General features: G+C 34.8%; 1 protein-coding gene across 4 annotated transcripts in view; it reads left to right on the forward strand.

Moving 5' to 3' along the window:
• The window catches only part of Neo1 (neogenin 1), a 222775-nt gene that overhangs the window by 85588 nt on the left and 124762 nt on the right, over positions 1 to 12425 (forward strand). For all 4 annotated transcript variants that reach the window (XM_026387761.2, XM_026387763.2, XM_026387762.2 and 1 more), the window contains exon 5: positions 956 to 1092. In XM_026387761.2, the coding sequence (XP_026243546.1) occupies positions 956 to 1092 (137 nt within the window). The remainder of the gene's footprint in view (positions 1 to 955; positions 1093 to 12425) is intronic.

The following is a 12425-nucleotide window of genomic DNA, read 5'->3' on the forward strand; positions in this document are numbered from 1 at the left end:
TCTTTGGCATTTGTTTCTTCCTCAGCTTCAATATCCAGTCCATTTGCAAGATTTGTCATTTTACTTCTTCGGTATCTCTGCAATACAACCATGCGGTTACTAGGTATTCTTAGCTATTGTCACTTCAGTCTCTGCAGTAGCCTCCTGTTCTTGCCACATGTAATCTTGCCTCATTCCAAATATATCTTCACACTCCTGCCAGAGCAGTCTTTCAAAGTTCATCATATGACCACCAACCCCTAACTTTTTTTAATGGATTTCTATTGTTCAAGAAAAAAGATTATAAAAATTTGATGAAACAATTGACTTGTAATTTCTTCCTTGATGTTACAGGATTTAGTTTTTCTTGGTCATTACCAACAAATATCCTTGTTGGTAATGGTGTGATGATGGCTGATTTGTACACAATACCAGACCTACTCTCTGGCAGCTGTAATGTCTTTTTCTTCCCGCCTTCCCTCTCCTTTTCTATCCAAGCCACGGTAGGAAATTTTCAGTGGGTACTGTCATCCCAGTATTTACTATTTCTGATCTGACATTATGTAGTCTTGTCTCCCCTCTCCCCTCTCCCCTCTCCCCTCTCCTTCACCCAGCATGGCATAACTAGTGGTCAATCTCAGATTGATTCCAAACTTCAGAATTAAATAATTTCTAAAATACTGGCTGGAGTTGGGAGGCAGGATGGTGAAGTGGAATAAAAGTGATATTCCTTTGATACCTAGAAGTGTCAGAAATAATTCAATGTAACATTTGATTTGTATTTATGATGTTTATGCATATAAAATTGTGAGCAAGACAAATTGGAATTAAATTCTAATAATTTTATGGTAGTTTAAATTTGTGACCATATTTATAATAATACTGTTTTCTCCTAAGTGTTTTTCCTATTTTATATGCAGAGTTTCTTAGGTATTATTTCCCTCATACTAAAATGTATCCTTGTTTTTTTATGCAGCTCTGAAAGATTGGTCTTGCTGGCAGGTGGTAGTCTGGAAATCAGTGATATCACTGAGGATGATGCTGGGACTTATTTTTGTATAGCTGATAATGGAAATGAAACAATTGAAGCTCAAGCAGAGCTTACAGTACAAGGTATGTAAATATTTACTGCATAAATAAAAATATCCTGTGTCTGCTAATTGTTTTAACATTAAAATAGTTGTGGAAGAAGCAATACAGCATCACAGTTAAAATCCCAACTTTTAGGGTTGGGGTTGTGGCTCAGCTGAAGAGCGCTCACCTAGCACGTGTAAGACCCTAGGTTTGATCCTTAGCACCACATAAAAATAAATAAATAAAGGTATTATGTCTAACTATCAGTCCATACTAATTTTTAAAAAATCCCAACTTTTAGACCTGTATCCTTGGGATCAAATTCTGGGTCTTGTATTTCCTAATAACTATATTAATAGATTTGCCTAATCTATCTGAACTTCATTTCCCGCATCTGTAAAGTGGAGATAATAAGAATACCTACCTCATTGACGATTAAGAACTACTCCTTGAAAAATTCCCAAAATAGTGACTAGAATATAAGAGCTCAAAGCTAATTATTGATTTTTTTTATTGTAATGGTAATAGTATAAGGAAGGACAGTGTGATCTGGGGCATCTGGAAGGTTTTGTTTGCTTTTCTTGTCTCAGTATACTTTTTCACAAGGTATCTCTTCTCTGATCCAGAACATGTCTCTCTTCAGCATTCCCATTCCCTTCCTTTGGGTGAATAGATTATATAGGAAAGAGCGTGTTATAGTTTGTACATGAGGTGTCCCCCAAAGATCCTGTTAATGCAGGAATATTCAGAGGTAAAGTGATTGAATTATGAAAGCTATGACCTATCAGTCCATACTAATTTAAATGGATTGACTGGGTGGTAACTATAGACAGGTAGAGCATGGCTTGAGGAGATTGGTCACTGGGGGTGTATCTTAGAAGGTGCATCTTCCCTGTAGTCCCTTGTCTCTTCCCTTGACCTCTCTCTGATCTGCTTTCCTCCTTGGGGCCCTTCCCCCATAATGTGCTCCCTCATCTTGGGCCCAGAGCAGTGGAGTTGGCTGTCTTTGGCCTGAGACCTCTAAAACCATGAGCCCCAAATAAACTTTTTCTCCTCTAAATTGCTCTTGTTTGATGTTTTGGTCACAATGACAAAAAGCTCACTAAAACAGAATGCAAAGTACTTTTCTGTGTAATTTGGTTTGATGATTTGATGTTTTATTTTGATCTGTTCAGCTAATGCTGATCATTGCTGCAAGAATAGTTAGTAGTTCCTTTCTTTCTCTTATATACTTGTCTTCCCTCTTATATGTTCTTTGATTTAGCAGTCAGGGAAAATAATGACACGTACTTATAGTTTCTTATTTTCATCTCTCCTGCCATTCCACTATGAGGAAATTACCCTTAAAAGAATATTTGCTCTCTCTCCTATGATTTGTCTGAGCATCATTTCAGAAATTCTTAGGATCTTCTTCATTAATTTTAGAGAAATCCAGCACTGCTTAAATATATAAAGATACAGGCTATCTTGTGTTATCTTTTATCAACTTGTCCCAGATTATATTGCATTTGATAGAATACACTGCAATTTGTATTTTGGAGTTGTTAGCCACCCCTTAGTTCTATTTTACATGAAAATTTGTTTATCTTGGTACATTTTGTGGGTTTCAGACATGGATGTAGAGTACATATAATCCTCCTCCCAGTAGTCACTAGGAGATTCAAATATGTGGGAAAATAGAATAAAAGATAATGACAAGAGCAAAAGTTAATGAAATTAAAAAAGAATTAAAACAATGTCAGCAAAGCCAAAGTTGAGTCTATGTAAAGAATAGCAACATTGATTAACCTCCGGCAAGACTACGAAATTTGGCAAAGGTCTTTATCTGCGTCAGTGGTTGGCAACTTACAGTTTAATGGATCGTATCTTTCTGACTGCTTTTTTTTGTGTAGACTGTAAGCTAAAAGTAGTTCTTAAACATTTTTAAATGGTTGAAAAATACCAGAAGAATAACATATTGTGATACATGAACATATTGTGATACATGAAAATTTTATGAGACTCAGATTTTATTGTTCATAAATAAAGTTTTATTGAAACACACTACAATCATTTATATATTAGATAAGGACACTTTCATGTTGTAACACAGAGAATTGAATAGAGACCCTTTGGCTTACTAAGCCTTATGTATTTACTCTCTGGTCCTTAACAGAAAGATTTGTAACTCCAGATATAATCTTGAACTTCTGCAGGCTAGTAAGGTAAACAAAGACTAATAAAAAGTGGACAAAAGACTGGGGTAGTTACCTCACAGAACATCTCCAGGTAACTACTAAATATTTTAAAAAGTGGTTTTATCATCAGTCTTTAGAGAAATGCAAATAAAAACCATGTAATACCATTATTCTCCACTGAAAAGACCAATAATATTAGATGTTAGTTAGGGTGAGAAACATGGGGATCTCTAATGAATTGCTGAAAGTAGTATACACTGATATAATCACTTTAAATTATTGTTTTGTAGACTCTGTTAAAGTTGCATACAAAAATATCTCATGAAATGGGTATTTCTATATTTATCAGTATATATATTAAAAACACTAAATAAAGTCCTTAATCAGCTGTATTCACAGTAAATCAAAACCGGGACTAATTTAAATGTCCCCTCAAAATTCAAACATCAAATGAGCAAACAATATTCCAGTCATACAGTGGCATATTATTTGCAATGAAAGTTGACAGCTACTACATTTGACAAGAGTAAATCTCACAAACACCCTTGAAAGAAAGAAGCCAGATACAAGAATACATACTATATAAGTTTGTTTTATAAAGTTCAAAAACTTATGTATATTCTTAGAAGTCAGGACAGTGATTACTTTTGGAGAAGGACAGTTATGACTGAATGTACAGCCAGACTTCTGGTGTACTAATGTTTTCTTTCTATACTGTACTTTCTGAAGTGAAATCTGTACAGCTCAAGCTCTGCTCTTCATATATGCCATGTAAGGCCTTCTCTCCATTTTTTCAAAGAGAGAATTCATTATGTTAAAAACATATTTGGAAAATTTTGTTTTGAGCCCATCCCATAACTGAAAGCCCCCCCCCACTACCCCCAATAGGGAAAGTAGTTTATGAGAAATAATTGGAGATATATAAATATAGTCATACTGTCTGACTTCTATTATTTTTTTAAGAAGTTATAGTTCCAGGAAATGCCATAGTGAGTGTTAATGCAGAAAAGGTTATAAGTTCATTCTTCATCTGTTAAATATTTCAAATGTATTATCTTATCATTAACTCCTGGGATTTCTGCACATGCTGTGACGTGAATTAGCCTGTTGTGTATTTCCTGTCATCTCAGATTGTTGATAACAGTTAAAATGGGTGATGAATTGTTTCGTCTTTTTTTTTTAAAGCAGGAATTTTTCCTTTTCTATTAATATAGTTGTATTAGTCTGTGATCTACATCTCCCATCCTCCATCCAAAAAGAAAAATTTCCATTCATGTTTTTATGGAAAAAATTGATAAATTCTAAATTGGCTGCCCTCTTGACATTGTCATTACTTCTAACTAATTTATAACATTTTAAACTCCATCGTCTTTTTTCTACTCTAGTCATTTCTAGCCACATTAAGACATTGGTTTCCCTTTTTTTCTCCCAGTCTTCTTTATGATAATCAATCATAACATCCACCTGCCTTTCATCGAAGTCTCCACACTTTTAGCTCCAGGATAAAAAGCAAATTCCTTATAACATATATACATTCAGAACCTCCATAGTCAATGTTGAAAAAGTTGTTTACTAGGGAGTCACCACAGAGTTGTGGTTAAGAGCAGTATCTACCCAGGGTGCCTGGAGGCCAATTTAAACTCTGGATACTGAGCTATATGAACTTGGCCAGATTATTTAACTTAACCTGTGTTTTAGTTTAGTTTTTTTTTTAATCAGTTAAATGGGTTCTTAAAAGGATTAAGCAAATTCCTGGCACTTTCTGTATAAATCTGGGATGAATAGCAGTTATCTTCACTAAACTGCATGTAGGTTTTCCAGTGTACTATACTGTTTGACAACAGTGTTCTCTCACCCTCATCTACATTTTCCCAATAGGCCTTCAAGGTCAGTTTACCTAACCGCTTCCCCACCCAAGATTTTGTTAACCAAAACAAAAGTTTCTTCATCCTCAGCCATAATTAGTATCTTAAAATGACTCTTTACCAGTAGTACCTTTTACTTATTAGTTAGTATGCATGTTCCTTCTACTAGACTGGGGTCTTTATCAATAGAGGCTGGTCTTAATCATTTTTATCATACACTAGTAACAAATAATTGTTGAATGAATGAGTAAAACTTTGTATTGAAATTGTTAAATATGGAAGCTGGAGTGATTTGTTTATGGTTTTTTTTTATTTATGTTTTCCTTTGTACTTTGTTTTTTATTGACTTTCAGTGTGTAAGTAACTGAGATTTTAAGAAAAAAAATAAGAAATTGAGACTTAAAAAAATCTTCTGAAAGGTTTTCCCAGAGGCAGTTGGAACATTACCCTTACTTATATAATTGAGGTCATAATCCTCATTTTCATGTCATAAATGTTCATAAACAGTGCTTGATCAATTTTATTCTAATTTTTGACTTTTTAAGGCCTTTCATAAGGCAACATGATTTTTTTTATTTTTCCAAAAAATAATGAAGCCAAGGCCTGGGAGGTGTATTTCAGTGGTAGAGCACTTGTATCACAATGCCAGGAGACCCTGAGTTCAGTCCCCAATACTGCAAAAATAGAACCAAACCTGAAACCATTAAAAATGAACTTTCCTCTATCTCTGCTGCTTAAAACCCTCTTACCTTTATTTGCTATCCCAATTCAAGTCTCTGTGCATTGAATCCCTTCATCTTTAATTCCACCTCTATGAGATGCTCCACTGGTTTGAGTGGATAACATTGTTTGATGTTTTTCCTTTTATTTCTCTGTCCAGTTAATTTTTTCTTCATGGGAATCTTTTATTCTTCTTGCTCATTGAAATATTGGTGTTCTCAAAGGTCTGTTTTCATTCTAACAGTCTTCACACTATTAGATCATGATTTCGTGTATGACTCACGTAAAAATAACCCATAGGTTCCCAGACTATATTCTTTGCTGAGCTTCAGACATTCCTATTGACCATAGGTATCTCAAACTTCACATATCCAAAACTGAATTTAATACTCCTCCTTCAGAATCTTTCTCTTCTGATTTTCTGTCTTTCAGTGGTGTCTTTGCTTATGTATTTACCTGTGCTAGAAACACTAGACTCATTCTCTTTTTCTAAAATTTTAACAATATATTCTATTTCATCCATTATATCTAAAATATTATTTCGGTTTGCAATCAATATAAAATTATTAAGATTTTTATTTCTATTTTATACTAAGTCTTGGAAACACAATGTGTATTTTACAGAGTATAGCCAAATTTGGACTAGTCACATGTGAAGTCTTTTTTAAAAAATTTAATTGATTTTATTTTTTAAAATACACAACAGTGGAATGCATTACAATTCTTATTACATGTAGAGCACAATTTTTCATATCCTTGTATATAAAGTATGTTCACGCCAATTCGTGTCTTTATACATATACTTTTTTTTGCATTACAATTCTCATTACACCTATATACCACAATTTTTCATATCTCTGTTTGTATATAAGGTAGGTTGACACCCAGTTTATGTCTGCATTTCAAATCTTAATAGCCACCTATGACTTATAGTTAATGAATTGGCCAGCACAGGGTAGATGATTATCATCAATCAGTATACTGAGTGTTAGCTGTGAGGAAGATAGTAATTGTGAGAATAATAAAAGTTAGAATTAAATTATAGATTCTTTGACAAACTGTCCAATAATTACTGCTTCTTTTTAGTGTTTTTAGTTAACATAATATTGTACATTATTATGGGAGTCAGTGAAGGCTTTCAGTACATGTATGCAATGTGTACTGATCAAATCATGGATATCAGCATTTATATCACCTTAAGATTTATTTGTTTGAAGCCTTTGGACTTTTCTAAGTCTTCATCAAATATATATTACATGGTACTTATAAATTAATTAGAATTTTATGAATTCCTCATCTGAAAAAGGAAAAAAGATAAAATAATTCATTAAAATGATATAAAAATCCAAACGACCTGAAAAGAGTCACTTTCATTAACAGTAGGAGAAATACCAATTAAAAAATATATTTTTTTTCTTTTTGCTTACTGGTTGTTATGAGTGAGCTACACTATTTACATTTACATGGTCTTGATATGCCTGTGCCTTTCCACAATATCATAGTAAAAGAATGAATGAGTGAATTTATTGTGGTGCTGGAGATTGAACTTACTCTACCACTGAGCTACATCCCCAGCCCTTTTATTTATTTTAAATTTTGAGTCAGGGTCTTGCTAAATTGCCAAGGCTAGCCTTGAACTTGTGATCTTCCTGCCTCAGCCTCCCAAGTTTCTGGGAGAATTCTTTGAATATCAGTAAATTCACAAACTACATCAGTTTCATTGAATTTACTTCACTGAGTATTCCTGAGATTGAATATAAATAAATTCACAAGCTACATCAGTGGCATTGGCTTTATTTCAGAGTATTCTTTATTTCCCTTGGCAATTGTGATCATGGAAATTGCAAGTTCTTTATTTCATTCTAATCTTACTTACTAATATGTATAACACTCACATCACACATGATACTTCCCTATTACATAGGTTACAGAATGGGTGAAGAAAGGGTTAAGAAAGCCACAGGATTTAAAGAGGCAGCAGAAAGAACAAAGGCAAAGAGTTGATACAAAGAGTTACTGCAGGTTCTTAGATAAGGGTTTAATAAAACAGTTCATACAGCTATAAAGCCTGACAGCCTAGGGAAGAAGCTGAAGTCCAGGAACAGTTAGAAGTTCTTCCTGCCTGGTGAACTATGTCTCCTGGTACTTACACCCATCACAGAGTGGTCCAGAATAACGGGACAGGTTAGTTATACTGTGTCATAGTTTTAGTTGCCCTTTTGTATGTTTCAGGTGAGGGAATTGCATCATTCTTTCATCTGGTGCTTCTGATAAGTTCCCGTGCTAGCTTTCTCTGTTTTGTTCTGGATAAATCTATGTGTCTGTGTGCCCCTGACATAATTTGATAAGTTCACAGGTGGTAGTTTTCTTATTAACATGAATAAGTTTTCAGTCTGTGCCTTATAACTGTGCTCTACAGCTAGTGGTTGTTCTTCATAAAATTTTTGTGCCCAGCATCTGGTGATTATCTACTTGCACAGCCAAGATACCTGTTCATTCTGCCTTAGTCCTTGTACTCCAAATGGAGTAACTCAGGGCAGGGCACAGCCTGCTGTCTATATTGGGGCAGTTTAAAAATAATAAACCACTCTTAGTAAAATGGGGATTCCCATGTGCTGCTAGTGTTTGTTCAAATTGATTAGCCATTTTGAAGGACAATTTGATGATTTTATCAAAAGCCTTAAAACCTGCACATCCTTTGGCCAGTAATTCCATTTCTAATTATTTGTTTTAATGGAATAATGAGGTATCTGTGCAAAGACTTATGTATGAAAGTATTCATTACAATGATATATATTTAGTGGAGAAAAATGATAGATCACCTAAATAGCCAACAATAGGCAATTGGTTAAATAAATTATGGTCTATCTGTGTGTCAGAATATTATGCATCCCCACCTTTATGTATATTTATAAAGCACCAGTTTAAAAAAAAAAACAGTAAATGAATAGAAGGAGGACCCGTAGAGGATGAGGAATAGGGGGAGGGAAAGTGGAAGTATAGCAGATTGAAATGGAGCAAATTATATGCCATGCATGTATGAATGTGTCAAAATGAACCCATTACTGTTTGTAATTATAATGCACTAATTAAAACATTTTAAAATACTATTCATCCAACAAAAATCATGTCTTGGAAGACTATTAAATGGCAAGATAAAAAAAACTTTGTGCATATTAAATGAGGAAAAATAGATCCCAAAGCAACATATAAGAAATCGGATTTGTTTCATAAGGTTATGGTGTAAATTGGATCATGTCCTTTGACTTTCTTCTCAAAATTACCTCAATTCAATTAGCAAGAAGTCTATTTTATTTTCCTCATGAGGCCTTCTCCCTGAAATTTTCACAATACTAGGTTTACTTACCTTCATGGGGTCATTTTTTCTTCTAAGCTCCAAGCACAGAGAGAAGTCTTTAAGTCTATAGTCTTTTTTGTTTTTTAAGAGAGAGAGAGAGAGAGAGAGAGAGAGAGAATTTTAATATTTATTTTTTAGTTTTCGGCAGACACAACATCTTTGTTTGTATGTGGTGCTGAGGATCGAACCCCGGCCGCACGCATGCCAGGCGAGCATGATACTGCTTGAGCCACTATAATCTTAAGTTGGATGAGTCCATGGTTACCATTTCCTTTCAGGGTGATTTAATTTCAGAGGTAACAGCTAGCTGCTTATAAACACAATGCAGATCTCCCAAATAAATAAAAAGACTATGTCAGTAGGAGGGTGAAATTATGCCCCTTCAAGCCTAGAAATAACTGAGAACATTTTGACTGTCATCCTTGGAATTATTCTACTTCTTAGGTTATCTGTGTTGACCCCAGAATTACAAGCTTTCCTTCATTATCCCACTCTGGGTCTCTTATGCATTACTATTAACCATCTTTCTTGAATCTGTTGTATATTCCATCCTTATAAGAGAATGAATCCCATATAGTATTTGCTATCTTAGTTTTATTGAACTATATTTCTTTTACTTTGAAGGGTGTTTTCAAATTCACCAACTTTGATTAAGAGAGCCATGCCAGGAGGAATTTTAGTAACTTTAATCATTTTGTTGGTAAATTTCTCATACTAAATATACTGAATCTCTTAAACTTTCGATTCTCTTTAGTTTCTTCCTCTTTCCTTAATAAAGGGATGATAGAATTAGGAACAGCAAGAAAAGTGGAACAGTTTTATAATTTAAAAATATCTTCTTACTAAAAATTACATTCAGAAGCTCCAAAATGAGCAATGGCAAGATTTTCTCCTAGCGAAAAGAATATCTGAAAAAGGCATCTTACTGATTTTAGATTTCTTCCCCAGTTAACCACTGCCACCCTGTACTGTTGAGTGTTTAGTGAGGACACTTTCAAGTAAGCTGAGTTTACACATAGTTATGGGATCAACTCCATCTGGTCCTAACAGGAATATTTTATCTCATTACAAGCAGTTACCTCAATTTATCTGAAAGCTGAATGCATCAAACAATAATGTAAATTCCAAGAATTAGTGGGGAGAAAAAAAGCTAAATGAAATCTATATCTATTTTGTCTTTTCCCCAATCCCCAATGTAACAATAACCAAGATTTTATGTGTTGGTCTTTTTGTCCAGACAAATTCCTTAGGTTGAGATTTTATCAGTGGGTTTCAAACTTTTTTAGAGGGAGTGCAAGGGGGGAAGACAGGGAACTCAAGCAAAATCATACTTGGAAGCCAGACATTTAAAATAGAAAAACATAGAATTTCTCTGATGAAAGCTGGGCAGTATGAGAATAGAATCCCCATATATACTCCCATTCCTTGTTTTGATTTTTTCTTGTCAGTGATTACAAATATTGACTCTCTTAAAAATAATATCAGCTGGGTGTGGTGGCATACCCCTGCAATCCCTAGTGGCTTGGGAGGCTAAGATAGGAATCGCAAGTTCAAAGCTAGCTTCAGCATCTTAGTAAGGCCCTGAGCAACTTAGTGAGACCCTGTCTCAAAATAAAAAATAAAAAGGGCTGGGGATGTGGCTTAGTGACTGAGAGCTCCTGGATTCAATCCCTAGCATCAAATAAATAAAGAAATAAATATAATAATATCAAAGATTTTTTTTAAAGAGAGAGAGAATTTTAATATTTATTTTTTAGTTTTTTTCGGTGGACACAACATCTTTGTTTGTATGTGGTGCTGAGGATCGAACTCGGGCCGCACGCATGCCAGGCGAGCGCGCTACCACTTGAGCCACATCCCCAACCCCATATCAAAGATATTTTTCATGCATTTTTCTAGGGAAGTTATATTCAGTTCATTCTACTATCTTTCCCATTCCCATTCCCTCTTCTTTCCCTCCACTCCCCCACACCCCACTGTCCAATCCAGTGAATGGATATTTGGTAGTCAAGCAGCAGGTTCAGTAGACACCTTCTGCAAAGCAGCTTACTAGACTTGGGGCTTTTTGGCTTGAAGCTGAGTTTTTATGGTTAGGCCTGGGCTGGTGCAGCATACAGATGGGTACAGACTGCAGAGGAGGGTGAGCACCAAGCAGCAGCACCACCAGGGCCCCCAACTTCATCACCAGCCTCATAGGCACGGGGGGCTCCACATTAAGAGCTCTGGCTCTCCGAAGGGCCCCATGGTGGTTGTGGTAGCTCCAGTGACTCTTAGACTTTGCAAGGGTCTCACTACGTGTTATCAGACCAAAGGATGCAGCTTGGGAGGCTGAGACAGGAGGATCATGAGTTCAAAGCCAGCCTCAGCAATAGTGAGGTACTAAGCAGCTCAGTGAGACCCTGTCTCTAAATAAAATACAAAATAGGGCTGGGGATGTGGCTCAGTGGCTGAGTGCCCCTGAGTTCAATCCCCAGTACCCACTATTCCCCACAAGAAAAGGATCAAAGGATGTGTATTTTAGCATTACAGGTCTTGCTGTCACTTTTGCAACTGTTCAGCTGTGTCATCATAACAGAAAAACAGCTTAGACTATACTAGGACTAATTAGTGTGGCTACATTCCAGTAAAATTTTACTTACAAAAATGGACTACAGTTTGGTACTCACTGCTATATAGTGTTCATTGATTTGTTTGTCTAGATCCCTAATTAATATTTAGTGGTTTCTGTGTTTCACTACTATAAATAACACTGTTTTGTACATCCTGTACATATACATTTGTACACCTGTTGCTAAATTATTATGTTTTAAGTATTGATACATCTTGCTAGATTTTCCTTCAGAAAGATGTTATCATTTTTTTTATCCACCAGTAGTGAAATAGTTTCCCAACACCCTCCCTGTAATGGTGACAACAAGCTTTATAGTCTGTACAAATGGAATGGAAAAATATATATACCTTATTTTGCTTTTTGACAAACACATCTTTTTCATATTTTTATTGACTTTTTTCTTTATTTAGTCTTATTCAACAGTTTTAGAGTTGTTTTTGATTGACTTGTGTAATTTTTATATATTCTGAATATCAGTTCTTTGACATGAATTGCATGCAATCAAATATTTCACTTTTTAAACAGCTTTATTGAAATATAATGCACATACAATATACTGCATATATTTAAAGTGTACAGCTTGATATTTTATATGTAAGTATCCAAAAAACTATCACTATAATCAAGATAATTAACATTCA

This window comes from Urocitellus parryii, chromosome 6 (assembly GCF_045843805.1).
Source record: "Urocitellus parryii isolate mUroPar1 chromosome 6, mUroPar1.hap1, whole genome shotgun sequence".
NCBI lineage: Eukaryota > Metazoa > Chordata > Mammalia > Rodentia > Sciuridae > Urocitellus > Urocitellus parryii.